Source organism: Microtus pennsylvanicus, chromosome 4 (genome assembly GCF_037038515.1).
Source record: "Microtus pennsylvanicus isolate mMicPen1 chromosome 4, mMicPen1.hap1, whole genome shotgun sequence".
Taxonomy (NCBI): Eukaryota; Metazoa; Chordata; class Mammalia; order Rodentia; family Cricetidae; genus Microtus; species Microtus pennsylvanicus.
Window position 1 is genome coordinate 97,528,766 of NC_134582.1, and position 19,291 is coordinate 97,548,056.

The 19,291-nt window shown below is 41.9% G+C and overlaps 1 protein-coding gene across 1 annotated transcript; it reads right to left on the bottom strand.

Annotated features, from left to right (window-relative positions):
* Positions 1-2,707: 2,707 nt before the first annotated feature.
* On the bottom strand, positions 2,708-13,165 carry LOC142848789 (serpin B9-like). Its single transcript, XM_075970966.1, has 6 exons — positions 12,992-13,165; positions 8,964-9,101; positions 8,392-8,509; positions 6,108-6,250; positions 4,358-4,513; positions 2,708-3,112 (listed from the first exon to the last, which is right to left on the bottom strand). The coding sequence occupies exons 1-6, from the start codon at positions 13,157-13,159 to the stop codon at positions 2,708-2,710; spliced, it is 1,128 nt and encodes a 375-aa protein (XP_075827081.1). The 5' UTR covers positions 13,160-13,165.
* Positions 13,166-19,291: the final 6,126 nt, after the last annotated feature.

Here is a 19,291-nt window from a genome sequence, read left to right on the forward strand (position 1 = left end):
ATGGGGGAAACTGGTGATTTAATTTTCTTGGTCCTTTCATAGGGCACTTTCCAGAAAAATCCCTGTTTTTTTTCTATGACTCAATTTATAAAAATAGATAATGTTTAACAAAATTCATAGTCAGGGAGGCTAGACATATCCTCTTTTTTCTCTTTCTTTCTTTCTTTCTTTCTTTTTTTTTCTTTTGAGACAGGATTTCTCTTTATAGCTCTGGTTGTTCTGGAACTTGCTCTGTAGACCAGGCTGGCCTTGAACACAAAAATCCACCTGCCTCTGCCTCCCACACGTGGTATTAATGGCATGTCCCACTGCCTCCCAGCTGATAGAAATACATTCTTAGTGATTCTTTGTCGAGGTGTTCTCAGGGTGAGCTTTATGCATAAAACACGTGTTTCAGGTATGGAGTTTTCAATCAACAAACAGTTAGCCAGAAGCAGAACTACAGAGGTTGAAAAGCAAGGGTTTTGTATTCAGAGACTGTCCCAGACTGTAGACTTGATTGATTGGATGTTTTGTTTTCATTTATGATGGTGGTGCTGTCTATTGCTGAATTTTACAACCCGAATGGTAAGGTTACGTGTGTATGTAGTAATAAGGGGCGTTGGGGCTGCGTCCCCAGCACCCCGGCTGCCTGCTCTGCTAGCTTATGCCCCGGAATAATTACACGGACACTGTATTCTTTTAAACACTGCTTGGCCCTTTAGCTCTAGCCCTTTCAGGCTAATTCTCACATCCCGATCAACCCATCTCTAATAATCTGTGATCACCGGTCTTACCGGGAAAGGTTCAGCATGTCTAACCTGGCATCTTGCTTCATCACGTGCGTCTGCCCGGGAGAGCAGAGCAGTGCATCTCTCTGAGGTGTCTGCTTCCGAGAGGAGAGCCGTGGAGTCTGAGCTCACTTCCTCTTCCTCCCAGCGTTCTGTTCTGTTTACTCTTCCCACCTATCTTCTAACCAATAAAATGGGCCAAGGCAGTTCCTTTATTAGCCAATGACCTTCCTCCATCATGTGTATAAATATTTAATCATTAACTCTGTGTTGTAAGTTTTAAGGCAATTTTTATTACAGATTCTATAGATTTTTAACGGCTTTAAATAAGCTTTTAAATCTTGGGGTATAGAAAATTCATACAATAGTTGCATAAGTCTTGAGATAAGGTTTATATCTTAGCAAAAGTTTCAGGCAGTTAAGTGAAGCTAATATTCTATCTTTTAAAAGCTGTTTTGTCTCGCTTTTTTATCTCCTGCCATAGACTAAGGTGGATCAGCTATCAGTACAGTCAATTTCCAACTCTGGAGCAAGCGTTTTGATGTAGCAGGATAGCACAAAACAATATTTTAATATCATCATTACCCAAAAGACATTCAAATCCCTGCTAAACTGGAACCAGTGATTACAACCCTCAGAGATACAGGATTTTGAGACTTGGCTATCAAAGTCACCATGACACATGGAGGTGGCAGATTCAGTTTTGTGCGGGGCTTTGCTCTGCATCTACTGCTGTCTCAGCCAATAATTGCGACTCCATAGTTATTGACGTGTTTCTCTAGTAGCCACCCGGCAGGACTTTTACATCCTACCAGATCTGCTCCTATCACTGTCAATAGATGTAGTTTTAAATAAGCATCAATTGTTCCTATGTATTAATAAAACCCAGAAGTCAGAGGCTGGGTGAAACCTGCTAAGTCAGAGATTAAAGAGCAACTTGCTGATAATTCCTCCTTGCCACTGTCTTCCTTCTGGTCCATCAAACCAAAAACCAAGAAACAAAAAACCAAAAACCTGCCATGCTGAAAGTCCGTCCCTACCACCTGTGTATCTCTCCATCTGTCTTCCAGACGACCTCTGTCTCTATGATTACATTCTATCAGCTAGTTGCTGACTCTGCCTCCTCATCCAAGGTTGATATTTTTAATTAAAGCAAATGCAAACTCAGACGTCCCTCTCTTATTTATTCAGCAACATACATGTTTGGTGAGAAAACAAAATTTATTTTGAAATGGTCATTAGGATGCCACAGAACTTGATTAGTACAATTGCTTGTGGATAAAAACAATAGTTTACAGAATCATGACTTCAGCAGGGGAAAATATAGTAGTTCAAGGTAGCTGTCATGGCAGATAGATAATTTGAGAGAAAGTAGGGAAGTCCAACTGTTAGAGGACCACACTGTCTGCATCTGTCCCCAAGTCTAGCACAGTGGTGGGCACACCCCTGGTGACTGGTGGACAGCAAAGAAAAGTAATATTAAAGTGTGCATTAAGGACCAATCACTGGGAAAACTGCAATAGCTGTCATCATCCACAGAAGTGTTCACTATGATGAGTACAGATTAGGACAAGTGATGGCAGGAGGTGAGGAGCCAGGAGAGCACTGAGTATATAGTTGGCATGATTTGTCTGTGCACTGTGTGTAGTGCTTATTAGGGTCACCATAGACAACTTTGTGGCTACCTAGTGGAATTGTTTGCCTCTTCTGTTGTTTGACATAACAGGGAACCAAAGCACTCTGTGGCCCTAAGACCTGGCAAATGCCATAGATGAGGTCAGGAACGGGGGAGATGAATGAGGACATCTGAATATCAGCGTGCCAGGAGAAATGGGCCCTCACCTTGGAACATGGTTCCGCCATATGCCCATCTTTACAGCGTTACAGAAGTTGTCAAGATGCTGAATTGAGAACTGTTCCTGACATGGTAATTGTGCCTATGGAGAGGAGAACCTGCCACAGAACAGGAGGCTATTGGTTTCATTGTGCTTGATGAAGAACAGGAAGGGGCGGTCTGCACGGAATGTTAAGTCAGTTTCAAGGCCACAGTCATAACTAATGATGGCCGAGGCTGCTGCAGCTTCAGTGCCTTCTTCATTGACCTCCACAACAGTCTTGTGAACAAACTTGGACAGACATAGGTCTTTCTGTGGAGACATTGCTGATGAATCAGCCTTGCTTCCTTGGAAGACATCTACCATTCTCAAGTGCTGAAACACGGACTCCATTTTATAATCCTCTTCCAATTTAAATTTTGGAAGGTAAACCTTTATATAAATTCTCTTCATATAGTCTGGTTTGGTCCAGGCTGTTAACTTCTCAAAGGTGAGATTGTTTTCCACCTGACAAATCAGATTTAGAGACTGTCAGATTCACAGTTGAGGTCTTACCCAGAGTTTCATAGCCACTTCCTGCTCACAGACTGTGCCATTATCCCACATGGGGCACTGTCTCTTCACATGGCCAGACAGCATGAGTGTCCCACTGTCCTGCTAGTGTGTGGCTCCCCTGATGTGTATGGAGGTCATCAGCCTGAGAGGTAGGAAGACCTGGCCATCTTCTCCTCAACCCACTGGAAGGGAGGTCTATTCCAGTTTAGATTGTGTTTTTTGGGTTGCGTGACTTAAATGTGAAATTTCTCAGAAAACTCTCATAGTAAATGCTTGCTCTGCAGCTCTTTGTACCTTTTTTTTAGGCATCAGGGGGGTCTAGAAGAATGAAGGAATCAGTTCCTGGAGGTTACCTTTGAAGGATGTCCTTGGTTTTTCGTCCCTTCTTATTTTTCTGCTTCCTGATTACTAAAAGGCCTGTGATGTCTGCCAAATGCACCTGCCTCAATGGAACTGTAAAATGCGGACAGGTAATTTGAAAGGAGCTCTCTAAATCTGTATGCCTACATAAATCCTTCCCCTCCAATGTTATTTTTGTTAGGCATTTTATCAGTGATGAAATACTAACACTACATATGCCATGCCACTGTTAGGGAGCTGGATGAGAAGAGCCAGGGAATCTGTTCTGATTACAAAGACCCCTTAGATCTTTCACACTGCACTGCCCTCCATTCAGAGTCTGGCTGTCATATAGTGGGGCATCCAGCTGCAAGGAAGAGCAAGAAGTTTCATAATGATCTGCCTGACTCTTCTATCTGCAGATGTAGCTCCTCCTCTTCCACTTTGTTAGGTTAAAGTGCATTATTTTTCTGTATATTTTATGTTCTAATATTTTAAAATAAAATAATAACAAGGATCACGATGAAGTTTTCTTTACAGAGTGGTGTTATTTTCCAAGCACTATGCTAAGTTTGCTGCCTGAATTTCTCTCATTTCATCCTGTCAGATAGTGATCATCATATCATATCCTTGTGATGAAGTTATAATATATGGCAAAGTCACACAACCCACAATAGGAGTCTTGAACACATTAAAACCTTGTACCTGGACACAATTCGAAGCTCAGTCTGTTAGAACTACCCCCTCTCCATGAAGTTGCCAAGATGAAAAGAATTAATTATTGTCTAATGAGAACAGACACTGCATTCTTATAGAAGACATTTAGAGTGTCTAATAATACAACCTCTACGGTCTCACCTGGCTGAGGTCCACACCATCATCCGGGAGCAGGACCACAAAGCTCAGCTCCAGGCCCTCATAGGGCATCACCAGCACCTGTGCCTGTACTTCATTCATGTAGGCGTGGTTAAATGTGTCTTCCTGATACATCATCTGCACTGGTCTTTTCTCACTCTGAACAGATGAACCCAGGACATAAAATACATTATTAAGAGAGGTCAAAACGTTTCCAAATGAGCTGAAGTTAATGCCAGCAGTGTTCTCATCACGCACAATGACAACACTAATCATGACCCAGTGAACACTTAGTTAAAGTCTACCAGTCTCTTCCTGCTTTCATTAAAATAGTTGTTGTAAGCAGATATGGAACTGTAGTAGATAGGATTCTATGTGGTGGTAAAAGTCCTTGACCAAAACAGCATGGGTAGAAACGGGGTCTCTCATCTTACAACTCTCAGGGCACATTCCATCCCTGAGGGAATTCTGAGCAGGAGCTGAGTCAGAAACCACGGAGGAGTGCTGCTTATTGGCTTGTTCCCCATGGATTTCTCAGCCAGCTTTCATACACAGCTCACGACCTCCTGCCCAGGGTTGGCACTAGCCAGAGTGGGATGGATCCACACCAATTATTAAGAAATGTGCCCCATAGACTTGTCTCAATGCCAATCTTATGGAGGCAGTTTCTCCATGTAGCATCAGTCTTCTCAAATGGCTCTGTTTTGTCTCCAGTTAACAAAACACCAACCTAGCAGAGATGTACTTAGGAAACATCATGCGTTACCAGCAGGAGAAATGTGTCATTCAATTATTAATATTTTAAAGTCATAGTTGGACCTATAATGTTCCACCAAGTCTCATGTTTCAAAGCCATTGTCCACAGGTTCACACTACTGGGGTCTGAACAATCCATTAGGACACAGGGCCTATTAGAGAAGAGTTAGGTTTTGGAGAGAGGCTGCCCCCGAAGAGGATTTTGACAATGCACCCTCTTTCTTTTGCTTCCTGACTGCTGTGAGGTGACCAAACACCACCATGCATTTTCACTGCATGTTGTACTGTACCACCGAAACCCTAAGTTCTTGCACCCACTGACTCAGACTGAAACTACTGGGATCATGAGCTCCATTAAATATTTCCTACTTTAAGTTGATTATCTGAGATAGTTTGTTTCACTAATAGAAAGTCAGCTACTATCACACCAGAAATAGGATTTCACCATCCACTATTGTCAGTCATTGTATCTAAGGAGGCATAATCAACTGTGTTTAAAAGAAAAGTTTTCATACATTAGACTGGGATATTTCCATAGTGGTGTAAATGATACTCCAGACAGATACATCTTCTCAGAAAACAGCCTTTCTACTATGTATCATGCTTCATCTATATATTATACTAATATAATATAAGAAATCATATCTGACATTTTTGTACATAAGGAAAATTTAGTTTAGAGAGAGGTAGAAGCAATGGTCACACAAGAAATTGTCAAAAGTGGAAATTGCCCCCAAAAGGATAAAAAATAATATAGGCCGTGAATGTTCTATATTCCTATCAATTTTCTATATTTTAACCTTGCATTCAAAAATATTAGTTTCTAATGGTTTTATGTGCCTTCCTATTCTCCATGTTTCTAGGCTGAGGATCAAGCTCAGCACCCCACAAGACATGCGATATCTACCACTGAACCCCAGAGCTACACACTCACCTTTACACATTTCCATGCAAGTTCTTTGACACACTGGCATAACTTTTGGATACTGTTCCTTACCTGGTTTATTTTAAAGGGCATTTCCCTTGTGCTTTCTTTGTAAAACTGTTGATGCCACTTTCCTTTGAAATATAAGGCGTTGACAAGAACCAGCCTGGTCTCTGAGTCAACTGAACCATCTGACAACAACTCTGGAATTTTCCCTTTTGAAAAAGCAGAGACATCATTCAGGTTCGTTTTATACAGTCGTGAGAAATAAGATGATGTTACATCTGGGCAGATTCAAGAATCACTTTCAAATTTTGCTAAAAAAAAAAAAAAGAAACAAAAGAAAACAGGAAGCCAGCATCATTGCATGACTGGAGATCATGTGCACCGAATGACCATCCTGAAGATGAGGGTGCTGAATGATTTCCAAGTCTCTCACAGAAAGCAGGTTTGGAAAAAGCAGAAAAAGTGACTCCAGGATGGAGAATAAAGAAGCAGAAGAAGGGGTCACAGGGGACCAATGATTAACCTTGGATGCTCTGGTGGTTACTGTCTTGACAGTCTGAATCAACTAAGAGACATGTCTCTGGGCAGTCCTGTGGAGACATTTTTCAGGAAAGTGACTAAGAGGGAAGACACTCCCCAAAGTGGGCAATGCCTTTCTTGCTGCCCCGACTAAAGGACTGAGGGAGAAGCAGCACTGCTTTTGCCTGCCTGCCTTCAGCCCTCACTGTTGAGTGCATCTATGCTCTTTGTGCCCTAGGCCTACCGTTTTTAGCTGACACTGGGACTCAGTAACATTGGCCTTCATGTGGACAAAGACTAGTGGCATTCTAGAATCTTCTAGGCTTTCCATGCCAGACTGAGTCTTATAAGATCTTCAGGCTCATAGAGAATGGAAATGCTCCCAGATTCTCAAACATACCACGGGCAGATGATCATTGTGGGATTACTCCTTAAGAGAGGGCAGGCAACTCTGCCCTTTGTGAAGTCCAAGGCCATCCCCCCTACATCCAGTCAGCCTGTGTTTTATATGCCAATCTTTTAAATCCCTTCTGTATTATATATTCATTTTGTTCCTCTAGAGATCACAGAGTAATACACTAATGTTACATACAGAGTCTTATCTAGAATACCATGGCCATGCCCAATTCTAGCATAGCACAACATGTCAGAGACTCAAAGGCAGAAAGTAGTTTGTTGAATAGCTATTACTATTCTACACTCTCCAACACCAAAAGAAACAACATAGGCAAGAGAACAGATTCCCTTCTTCTCCTTTAATGGAGATCCCATCAATGGTCAAGAGAATCCTGCTCATTTATAATATTAAAAGTATAGAAGAGGTAAGACTCTAACAAGAAATGGGCAAATAATTGCGGAGTCTTTAAGAAAAGATTCTCATTTTTATTGTCACTCTGTTAGCACAAATAGGAATGTACTTATTTGGGTAGAGCTGTTTGGATGGTTTAAATATCAGACAATGCTCTCAAAGATCTGTGAGACCAATTCTCAAACAGTTATTTTTAAAATAGAAACAAATACGGCTTAACCCAATGGAAAGTTCTTTTAGATCAATGTAGCTGAGCAGCCCTGATAGAGTATTTTCAATGGAAATTAAGGCTGATTTCACCACATGTAAGTGAGGGATCTGAGGCAGGAAGGGTAGAATCAGAAACAGGAATCCTCTTCTACATAATGGTGGTGGGGCCCGGGGCAATACAGACCTTAGGAAGTGGGAGCCTAGAGAAGACTTATGAGGAAGATCTCTACATGAATCTCCATGGTGGAATCACATGACCTGTCAACACCGCAGACCACCCCTGTCTTCTAATGTAAGCTGTTCAACTTGACATCAGGCCCATGATTTCTCATGGCATTACTATCATCCCTCTGTCCTGAAGAAATACACAAAACTGGGCAGGAGAGATGGCTCAGCAATTCAGAGCACTGACTGCTCTTCAAGAGGTCCCAAGTTCAGTTCCCAGCACCCCCATGGTAGCTCCCAGCTGTCTGTAACTCCAGTTCCAGGGAATACAACACCCTTACAGATACACATATAGGCAAAAACCAATGCACATAAAATAAATACAAACCATTTTTAAAACGAAAGAAATATACAAATAACCCTATGTTTCAAATCTAACTGTCTGAATAAAACCTCCATGAATTCACTAAGGTCTAAATTATACCACATATCATGATGTGAGTCTACATCTCTTTGACTCCCTGAAATAACATGAGATTAGTCCATGAGGGAGAAGGGAAGTTAAAAGAAAGAGGAGGGAAGGAAGAAGAGGGAGGGGTGGATGGAAAGGACAAGAATGTGGGATATGAAATAACTTGAAATTCTGACCTTCAGTCTGTTTGGAGACCCACGTGTTTATGTGCTTCCTGGACTCCTCTGGATCTTTGGCAAAGGACAGCTGCTCCAGCTCCGAGTGATAGAACTGAAGACAGGACTCCTTATAGGTCTTTGGAGAGAAAATGTTCAGAAAGGTAACATGGGCAAATAAAGTGTCTGCAAGGAACCTGACCTTCTGAATATTAAGACATTAAAGAACAAAACTAAAATGAGTGTAGATATCACTTTAAAGAACAAGCATCTTTTTGTACTAGGCCTTTGTAAGTGAGAATAGCCAGACCTGAATAAATAAAAATTACACAAAATTAGATTTAAAATATTTCAAAGTATCGTTATAGAATTTTGGTTTGGTCAAAGTTAGGGAGTCGAGTCTCACTATGGAGACTATGCTGTCCTAGAGCGCGTGTCTGTCTTGTCTCAGTCTTCTAAATGGAGGTCTTATAGATTTGTACAATCGCTCTGGCTAAAAGTTTGCCCTTCATTTCCTCAAGATCTCTGGGATCCTTCTCTATAGCAACAATTATTTTCAAAGCAATTGATGTCATTCTACTGATTCAACTTACTGGGGGTAATTCACAAGTGTTGTCTGCAAAGATCCTATTGGCCATTCTAAGCAAGTATTTTTTTTCTGGCTTGTTCAGGTTTATTAGAAGCCACTGGAAGCCCTGATGAATGTCTTCTTCTGTGTTTAAACCAAGCGTCTGTGAATGAAAACAATGAAATAGTATGACATCCGTAATGAAGAATTTTGGTTGTAAACAGAATTTGCAAGCAAATAAGAGATGTTTAAGGCAGGATATGAGATTCCGATGTAAAGACAATTGATATCAAAATAATTAAAAGCAGGTATTAGTCTCACTTTCTAATAAATTGTAACAAACTCTATTGCTCTAAAAATGAATTAGATCTAAGAAATCTGTGTTTCAAATATATTTGTCATTTTTTTTCTCTGAAGTACTTGGGACTAAACAAAAGGCCTTAAACATTCTCCAGTATCCATTATGATCAAGTAGGCTTCATTCCTGAGATGCAGGGCTGGTTCAACATACGAAAATCTATCAATGTAATCCATCATATAAATAAACTGAAAGAAAAAAACCATATGATCATTTCATTAGATGCTGAAAAAGCATTTGACAAAATTCAACATCCATTTATGTTAAAAGTCTTGGAGAGATTAGGGATTCAAGGGTCATTACTAAATATAATAAAAGCTATATACAGCAAGCCGACAGCTAACATCAAATTAAATGGAGAGAAACTCAAAGCCATCCCGCTTAACTCAGGAACACGACAAGGCTGCCCACTTTCGCCATACCTCTTCAATATAGTGCTGGAAGTTCTAGCAATAGCAATAAGACAGCATAATGGGATCAAGGGGATTCGAATTGGAAATGAAGAAGTTAAACTTTCGTTATTCGCAGATGATATGATAGTGTACATAAGCGACCCCTAAAATTCCACCAAAGAACTTTTACAGCTGATAAACAGCTTTAGTAATGTGGCAGGATACAAGATCAACTCCAAAAAATCAGTCGCCCTCCTATACTCAAAGGATATGGAAGCAGAGAGGGAAATCAGAGAAGCTTCTCCATTCACGATAGCCACAAACAGCATAAAATATCTTGGGGTAAATCTAACCAAGGAAGTGAAAGATCTATTTGACAAGAACTTTAAGGCATTGAAGAAAGAAATTGAAGAGGATACCTAAAAATGGATGGACATCCCTTGCTCTTGGATTGGGAGGATCAACATAGTAAAAATGGCAATTCTACCAAAGGCAATTTATAGATTCAATGCAATCCCCATCAAGATCCCATCAAAATTCTTCACAGATCTGGAGAGGACAATAATCAACTTTATATGGAAAAACAAAAAACCCAGGATAGCCAAAACAATCCTATACAATAAAGGATCTTCTGGAGGCATTACCATCCCTGACTTCAAACTCTATTACCGAGCTACAGTAATGAAAACAGGGTGGTACTGGCATAAAAACAGAGAAGTCGACCAATGGAATCGTATAGAAGACCCGGACTTTATCCCACAAACCTATGAACACCTCATTTTCGATAAAGGAGCTAAAAGTTTACATTGGAAGAAAGAAAGCATCTTCAACAAATGGTGCTGGCACAACTGGATGTCAACCTGTAGAAGAATGAAAATAGACCCATATCTATCACCGTGCACAAAACTCAAGTCCAAATGGATTAAAGACCTCAATATCAGCCCGAAAACACTGAATCTGATAGAAGAGAAAGTGGGCAATACTCTACAACAGATGGGCACAGGCGATCGCTTCTTAGGTATAACCCCAGAAGCACAGACATTAAGGGCAACATTGAATAAATGGGGCCTACTAAAACTGAGAAGCTTCTGTAAAGCAAAGGACACTGTCACTAAGACACAAAGGCAACCTACTGACTGGGAGAAGATCTTCACCAACCCTGCAACAGACAAAGGTCTGATCTCCAAAATATATAGAGAACTCATGAAACTAGACTTTAAAATGCTAATTAACCCAATTAAAAAATGGGGTGCTGAACTGAACAGAGAATTCTCAACAGAAGAAGTTCAAATGGCCAAAAGACACTTAAGGTCATGCTCAACCTCCTTAGCGATCAGGGAAATGCAAATCAAAACAACTTTGAGATATCATCTTACACCTGTAAGATTGGCTAAAGTCAAAAACACCAAGGATAGCCTTTGCTGGAGAGGCTGTGGAGGAAGGGGTACCCTCATCCATTGCTGGTGGGAATGCAATCTTGTGCAACCACTGTGGAAGTCAGTGTTTCGGTTTCTCCGGAAATTCGGGATCAACCTACCCCTGGACCCAGCAATACCACTCTTGGGAATTTACCCAAGAGATGCTCTATCACATGTCAAAAGCATTTGTTCAACTATGTTCATAGCAGTATTATTTGTAATAGCCAGAACCTGGAAACAACCTAGATGCCTTTCAATGGAAGAATGGATGAAGAAAGTATGGAATATATACACACTAGAGTACTACGCTGCGGTAAAAAACAATGACTTCTCGAATTTTGCATGCAAATGGATGGAAATAGAAAACACTATCCTGAGTGAGGTATCCCAGGCCCAAAAAGACGAACATGGGATGTACTCACTCATAATTGGTTTCTAGCCATAAATAGGGTTCACGGAGTCTACAATAGGCAAATCTAAAGAAGCTAAGTAAGACGGTGAACCCAAGGAAAAACATATAGTTATCCTCTTGGATAAGGGAAGTAGACAAAATTGCCGGGGGGAAAAGTGGGATCTTGGGGGTGGGGTGGGATGGGGGTTAGGGGAGATGGGGAGAGAAAAGGTAGAAGGGAAGGAGGGTGGACTTGGGGAAACAGGAGGATCGGGATAAAGGAAGGTTGGATAGGGGAGCACGGAACCACAATTCTTAGTTAAGGGACCCACTTTAGGGTGGGCAGGAGACTTGACCCTAGAGGGGCTCCCAGGTGCCCAAGCTGAGGTCCCCAGTTAGTTCCCTGGGCAGCTGAGGATAGGGAACCTGAAATGACCCTACCCTAGAGCAATACTGACGAATATATTGCATATCATCCTAGAACGTGCATCTGGCGATGGATGGAGATAGAGACAGAGACCCACACTGGAGCACTGGACTGAGCTCCCAAGGTCCCAATGAGGAGCAGAAGGAGTGAGAACATGAGCAAAGATGTCGGGACCACGAGGAGTGCACCCACCCACTGAGACAGTGGAGATGATCTACTGGGAGCTCACCAAGGCCAGCTGGACTGTTACCAGAAAAAGCATGGGATAAAACTGGACTCTCGGAACATGGCGAACAATGAGGGCTGATGAGACGCCAAGGACAATGGCACGCGGTTTTGATCCTACGCAATGTGCTGGCTTGGTGGGAGCCTAGCCAGTCTGGATGTTCACCTTCCTAGATATGGATGGAGGGGGGAGGACCTAGGACGTACCACAGGGCAGGGAACCCTGACAGCTCTTTGGACTGGAAAGGGAGGGGGAGAGGAGTGGGGGAAAGGGGAGAGGGGTGGGAGGAGGGGGAGAAGAGTGGGAGGAGGGGGAGGGAAATGGGAGGCTGGTGGGAAGAGGTGGAAATTTGTTTTTTTTTCTTTTCTTTATCCTCCTTTTATCAATAAAAAAATTTAAAAAAAATAAAATAAAATAAAAACATCAATGGAAAAAAAAAAACATTCTCCAGGAGTTCTACAACTGAGTTGTAATTGCCACACCCTCCTTCCATTACACAAAAATACAGACAAACCTCGTGTGGAACTAAGTTGTGCAGGTAGCCTTGAACTTGTGATCATCCTGTCTACATCTCCTTAGAAACTGGAATTTGAAGCCTTGCCACAATACCTACCATGAATGTATTTATGCACCATATTCTAAGTGAAGTCTGGAGACAATTTTGAGACCTTATCAAGTCATTACTCATGAAAAAATCATTGCTTTAAAGAAGTCTTACTGGAGAATATTCTCTTCCTTCATTTTAGCCCCTGTCCCATGAAACTGGTTATGCATATTCCTATCCTTGCTTCTCTGCAGCTCTTAGGTATGTGAAATGGGTGTCAGGTGACAGGGAACTTACCTGTGATATCTGGACTGCGGTGTCTCCATTCGCCCCCAAGAGGACCATAGCTAGAGCAGAGGAGACGCTCACAGGAGAGTAACATACATTTTTCGAAGGGTTGTTCTGACAAAGGATCTTTAAAAGGTGGATGGCAAAGGTGCCGTTTGCTTCAGACAGAGTGTTCATGATGCAGAGTCTGGAGGCAAAGAAGAAATGGTACTCAGTACAGCGCTGGAGGTTCACTGATCTGACTAAGGGAAATCTGGGACTCTTGGTTCTCATTTCAAAGTTATAAGAACATAAAATTGGATTTTACAAATTCGTTCTCAGTCACAGTCCTTCCAATTATAAGGTTATTATCTAAGTGTGGTCACGGCAGCAGACCAAACTAGCATCTGTCCCATATGTGTAGGTAGGTAGAAGGTCAGATCTTCAGGACTGCACGCACAGGACACAGCTGAGAGAGAGGGACTCTAGTCTCCTTCCATACAGTCTAGCTTTTCTCTGTGAAGATGGTGAGGTCAAGGATAAAGAGGAGAAGGAAGACAGAGGAAGGGAAGAAGAAAACAGCCATGAACATCCAGGTCACATGCAGTTAACATGGGATCACTTATTTTAAGGAGGGAATGAGCAGAGCTCAGATTGGAGCAAGCCAGCTGACCTTTAGAGCACACAGAAGAAAGGAGTTAATTCACAGATACTTGAGGAGAGGGCTGAGGTAGTCAAATGGGCTTGGTGATCGGACCAGAGAGGTAACAGGAGAGAAGACAATGGAGAAAACCACTGAGACCCAGCAGCACCTATGCCTGACTGAGATGAATAAATACAGCGTCAGGATTACAGCACTAAGCCCAGGCTCACTGCCAATGGCCAACTGGGTTTCTAGAGAATTTTCTTATGTGAATAGCCACCAGGTACCACGTGCCCTCTGTCACTTTCACTAACGTTCGGTTCCTGGAGTTCCTTCCCCCGACTCAGGCTGGTTCTACTAAACATGGACTCTGCTGGTCCCATAGAATTGGACTGAGCCAGGCATCCTCACCTGTCTCCTTTACAGCCTCCAAGTGCAGTGTTCAAGGCTTGATGCTCCTGGAGTGCAGTCTAGCAGCCTAAGCTGTTCAGGAAGCTTCTTTATTCACTGCAGGGTGGTGACATCATCTCAGAGCCCCAAGCCAAGGGTGGAGACAGTGACCTGACCAGATCTCATCCAGTTCTGTCCTCTGCTGGCTGGGGATGGGTGGGAGTGGGGAACACCTGGGTCCTGAAGAATGGAAAAAAAAACAGTGAAAGCTTAGGGTCTCTGAATGACAGGGCACCAAGGGAGAAGCTTCTCCAGGGTGCCAAAAGAGTCCAGAAGCTGTAGCTGATTACAAGCCTCCTTCCATGCAAGAGGTTCAGCTGTGAAGAAGTTGGCTCCAGGTGTCCTGTTAGGTTTGCACTAGCATAGACCCTGACACACAATCCTGGTGCTAACTTCCAGAAGAGACCTTCGCAAATGCTGGAGTATATACTGCTCCATTGGAGGACTTCTCCTTGTCAAATGGCAGAAACAGACATGGAGGCATACTTGCACAGAACATCGAGTCCTCCATCCCTGGACAGGGCACAGTGTATTTGAACAACTAATGAGAGTCCTCCTCAAATTTGGCACCTTAGGTGCCTTACATTCTTTAACTTTAAATTAAAGTAATGTATTTTATGTATGTGAATGTTTTGTCTGCATGTATGTCTGTGCACTAATTGCATGTCTGATGCCCACAGAGGTCAGAACCCTGGATTGGAGTGTCTCTGAGATCCTGGGGATGTTTGTCCACCTGGCTATGGTGATGTCAGGTTAGGAACTATGACCCAGGACAGATGTATTTATATCAGAAACCCTTGTTCTCAAGATACTAATAGTTTAAAACATATGTTCTGTGCCTTTGAGTATGCTTGTGTAGCTATATGATAGTCATCACCATCCAATCCCTGATTTTTATGTTTTCTTCTGATTATCAATATCCATTTCCCACACGCACCCTCCTGCCTATCAGTGAGTAATCTGCTTTCTGCCGGTGTTTGCCAGTAATGACCATTTCTTGTGAATGAAATATGTGGTCATGTGTGTGGTCTTTTTTAAGTACCTTGATATTTCCTAGGTTCATTCTTACTGTTTCACATGCCCATGATTGGGGTGAGGGCCACAGACACGCTGCACACTGCCACCTTCAACAGGCTGAGTTCTTTTCAAAGACCTAAACTCAGGTCAATCCATATTTCTTGGCTTCCCCCAGAAAGGAATTTCAGGATGAGCCAGTGTAACTCAGAGTTGGATTATTAAGAAACACAAACATACACACACAGACACACACACACACACACACACACACAGACACACACACAGACACAGACACACACACACACACACACACACACACACACACACTCACACACACATGATCAGCTAACACCATCTACAGGATCACACATCCTGTTCTCTGCAAGGTCAAGATTTTATTCTGCTGAGATTGAGAGCTCACTCAGTTCCCCACTCCCTGTGTCAGACTCAGTCTAGAAAGCCTTCCTCTCCGTGTGCTCTCCTTCCTGTCTTATGGATGCCCAGCTTCCCACCAATCTCTTCCTCCCAGAAGGTTCCTGGTGCCATTGGTTTCTTCAGGGAGTTCATATCTTGTTGCTTGGCTCCATGTGTCCACAGAGGCTGCTCACACCACTTGTCTTCCAACCCCTGACCCAGCAGGAAGTGACAGCAGCTGAAGGTATGTCAGCTTGAAGCTTGCTTTCTCATCTTGCTTGAGGGAAGGGTTAGGTCATTTACGTGCAGAGCAGCATCTGCTTCCTCAGTCACCCTGTGTTCTCCACCCTGAAGGCGATTTTAACCTTCCCTATTCCTAGTGTTACCTTACCTGTTGCTTATTGATCTGCATTAATCAGTTTAATACCAGCATTTGCCACACCTTCTGCATACTCTAGAATCCTGGGGACTTCTTTTTAAATTATTCCTGAAAAAAAAACATTGTTTCTAGGAATACCTTGCCTACAATTCCTTTTCACGTGACCCTGTTTACCACAACTGGAACATATGACATTTTGCTTTTTCTTCAAACTTTTAGAAATTACTTCTCCTATCAGAATAGCATCATGAATGTAAAATCCACTATCATCCGTATTTTGAATCCATTCGTTTATTGGTTCCAATCTTCCCTTTAAAGGCCTAATAATAGCTTTGCATTCTGAATTAATAGTTTCAAAAGCCAAAAACTCTATTAATATTTGTCTGACTTGTGGATCAGATACTTTTCTATTTATATCTGAGGTCAATCTTTCAAGAAATCAGTCAAGACTTCTTTTGTGCCTTGTATAATTTTAGTAAATGACTCAAACCACTTTCCCAATTCTTTTTTTTATTGAGAATAGAAAAAAAAAGTATCTGCCTCCTCCCAGCCTCCCATTTCCCTCCCCCTCCTCCCACCCTTCTCCCCCTACCCCAAGCTCCTCTCCCTCCCTCTCCAGTCCATAGAGCAGTCAGGGTTCCCTGCTCTGTGGAAAGTTCAAGATCCTCCCCGTTCCTTCCATGTCTAGGAAGGTGAACATCCAAACTGGCTAGGCTCCCACAAAGCCAGAACATGAAGTAGGGTTAAAACCCCGTGCCATTGTCCTTGGCTTCTCATCAGCCCTCATTGTTCGCCATGTTCAGAGAGTACGGTTTTATCCCATGCTTTTTCAGTCACAGTCCAGCTGTCCTTGGTGAGTTCCCGATAGAACATCCCCATTGTCTCAGTGTGTGGGTGTACCCCTCGCAGTCCTGAGTTCCTTGTTCGTGCTTCGTCTCCTACTGCTCCTGATTTGGACCTTGAGATTTCTGTCTGGTGCTCCAATGTGGGTCTCTATCTCTGTCTCCTTTCATCGCCTGATGCAGGTTAATATTCAGGAGGATGCCTATATGTTTTTCTTTGGGTTCACCTTCTTATTTAGCTTCTCTAGGACTGTAAATTATAAGCTCAATGCCCCTTATTTATGGCTAGAAACCAAATATGAGTGAGTACATCCCATGTTCCTCTTTTTGGGTCTGGCTTACCTCATTCAGGATAGTGTTTTCTATTTCCATCCATTTGTGTGCAAAATTCACGAAGTCCTTGTTTTTTACTGCTGAGTAATATTCTAATATGTATATATTCCATACTTTCTTCATCCATTCTTTCATTGAAGGGCATCTAGGTTGTTTCCAGGTTCTGGCTATTACAAATAATACTGCTATGAAAATAGTTGAACAAATGCTTTTGTCATGTGATAGGGCATTTCTTGGGTATATTCCCAAGAGTGGTATTGGTGGGTCCAGGGGTAGGTTGATCCCGAATTTCCTGAGAAACCGAAACACTGCTTTCCAGAGTGGTTGCACAAGATTGCATTCCCACCAGCAATGGATGAGGGAACCCCTTCCTCCACAGCCTCTCCAGCAAAGGCTATCATTGGTGTTTTTGACTTTAGCCATTCTGACAGGTGTAAGATGATATCTCAAAGTTGTTTTGATTTGCATTTCCCTGATTGCTAAGGAGGTTGAGCATGACCTTAAGTGTCTTTTGGCCATTTGAACTTCTTCTGTTGAGAATTCTCTGTTCAGTTCAGTGCCCCATTTTTTAATTGGGTTAATTAGCATTTTAAAGTCTAGTTTCATGAGTTCTCTATATATTTTGGAGATCAGACCTTTGTCTGTCGCGGGGTTGGTGAAGGACCTCCCTTGCTCTTTGATTGGGAAGATTAACATAGTAAAAATGGCAATTCTACCAAAGGCAATTTATAGATTCAATGCAATCCCCATCAAGATCCCATCAAAATTCTTCACAGATCTGGAGAGGACAATAATCAACTTTATATGGAAAAACAAAAAACCCAGGATAGCCAAAACAATCCTATACAATAAAGGATCTTCTGGAGGCATTACCATCCCTTACTTCAAACTCTATTACAGGGCTCCAGTAATGAAAACAGTGTGGTACTGGCATAAAACAGAGAAGTCGACCAATGGAATCGTATAGAAGACCCGAATTTTAACCCACAAACCTATGATCAACTAATTTTCGATAAAGGACCTAAAAGTATACAATGGAAGAAAGAAAGCATCTTCAACAAATGGTGCTGGCACAACTGGATGTCAACCTGTAGAAGAATGAAAGTAGACCCCTATCTATCACCATGCACAAAACTTAAGTCCAAATGGATTAAAGACCTCAATATCAGCCCGAACACAATGAACCTGATAGAAGAGAATGTGGGAAGTACCCTACAACAGATGGGCACAGGAGATCGCTTCCTATGTATAACCCCAGCAGCACAGACATTAAGGGCAACATTGAATAAATGGGACATGCTAAAACTGAGAAGCTTTTGTAAAGCAAAGGACACTGTCACTAAGACAAAAAGGCAACCTACTGACTGGGAGAAGATCTTCAGCAACCCCACTTTTCTGATTCTTCATCCCAATCCCAAGCATTTAAAACTTCTAAAAAACATAGCACCAAGGTGAAACTAACAGATTCAAGCTGACTTTGTAACTCAGCACATTGACTTTTACCTAGAAACTAATCTTGGAAAATATTAATACTTCAAGCCCTATTTCATTGTTCTATGACCCAACTTCCCCTTTCCACCATGTTTGCCTTTGTAACTGAAGATCAGCTTCCAATATCACTGTTGCCAAATCTTTCCAGTCTTCAGGGAAATTCTATTCTGATTTCCCCGTGAATTTAACAACTGCTTCACATAGGGTGACTGCATACTGTATGAAATGACCATTTTCATAAATCTCTTCAAATCTTATATTTCGATAGGATTCCATTTTACTTCTTGATACCGTTGATGGTGATCATTGTTTTCTGGTAGTTCTTGTATAGTAACTGGGTAGCCTAAAGTTGATTTTCTAACCATGTTAGGCCACCCCTCTCCAGTTTGATCATTTTGTGACTCAGTAGTTTCTTGTCTAAATTCCTCTGTTTGCGTCTGATTATTTCTATTATTTTTATTTATTTGTCGTTCTAAGGTTTGTATCTCATCAATTTACTTTTCATATTTGTCACAGTACGGCTATTAAGGGTAAAATATGAATTACCATTCTGCTAGTAATTATAGTGAACATCTTGTCAATCTCAGGTAAATCATTTATCTTTGTATGACTCAGTTTAACCTGTAGGCAGTGTCAGGACAGGAATTGGGTAATAATTTGGGAAAATGGCAAGGGCTCTGACAGAGCGAGGTTTGAGATAAGAAGAGCCACAACATAATTAAAAGTGGAGAATTTGACTTCTGGAAGGGAGTGGGGGAGGG

Bases quoted from the DNA above. Each gene is read 5' to 3' on its own strand.
- LOC142848789 (XM_075970966.1), bottom strand. From the start codon at position 13,159: ATGAACACTCTGTCTGAAGCAAACGGCACCTTTGCCATCCACCTTTTA. The intron at 9,102-12,991 runs GTAAGTTCCCTG...TTTCATTCACAG, and splicing joins CCGCAGTCCAGATATCACAG to ACGCTTGGTTTAAACACAGA. The intron at 6,251-8,391 runs GTCAGAATTTCA...CTTTTTCAAAAG, and splicing joins GGTCTCCAAACAGACTGAAG to GGAAAATTCCAGAGTTGTTG.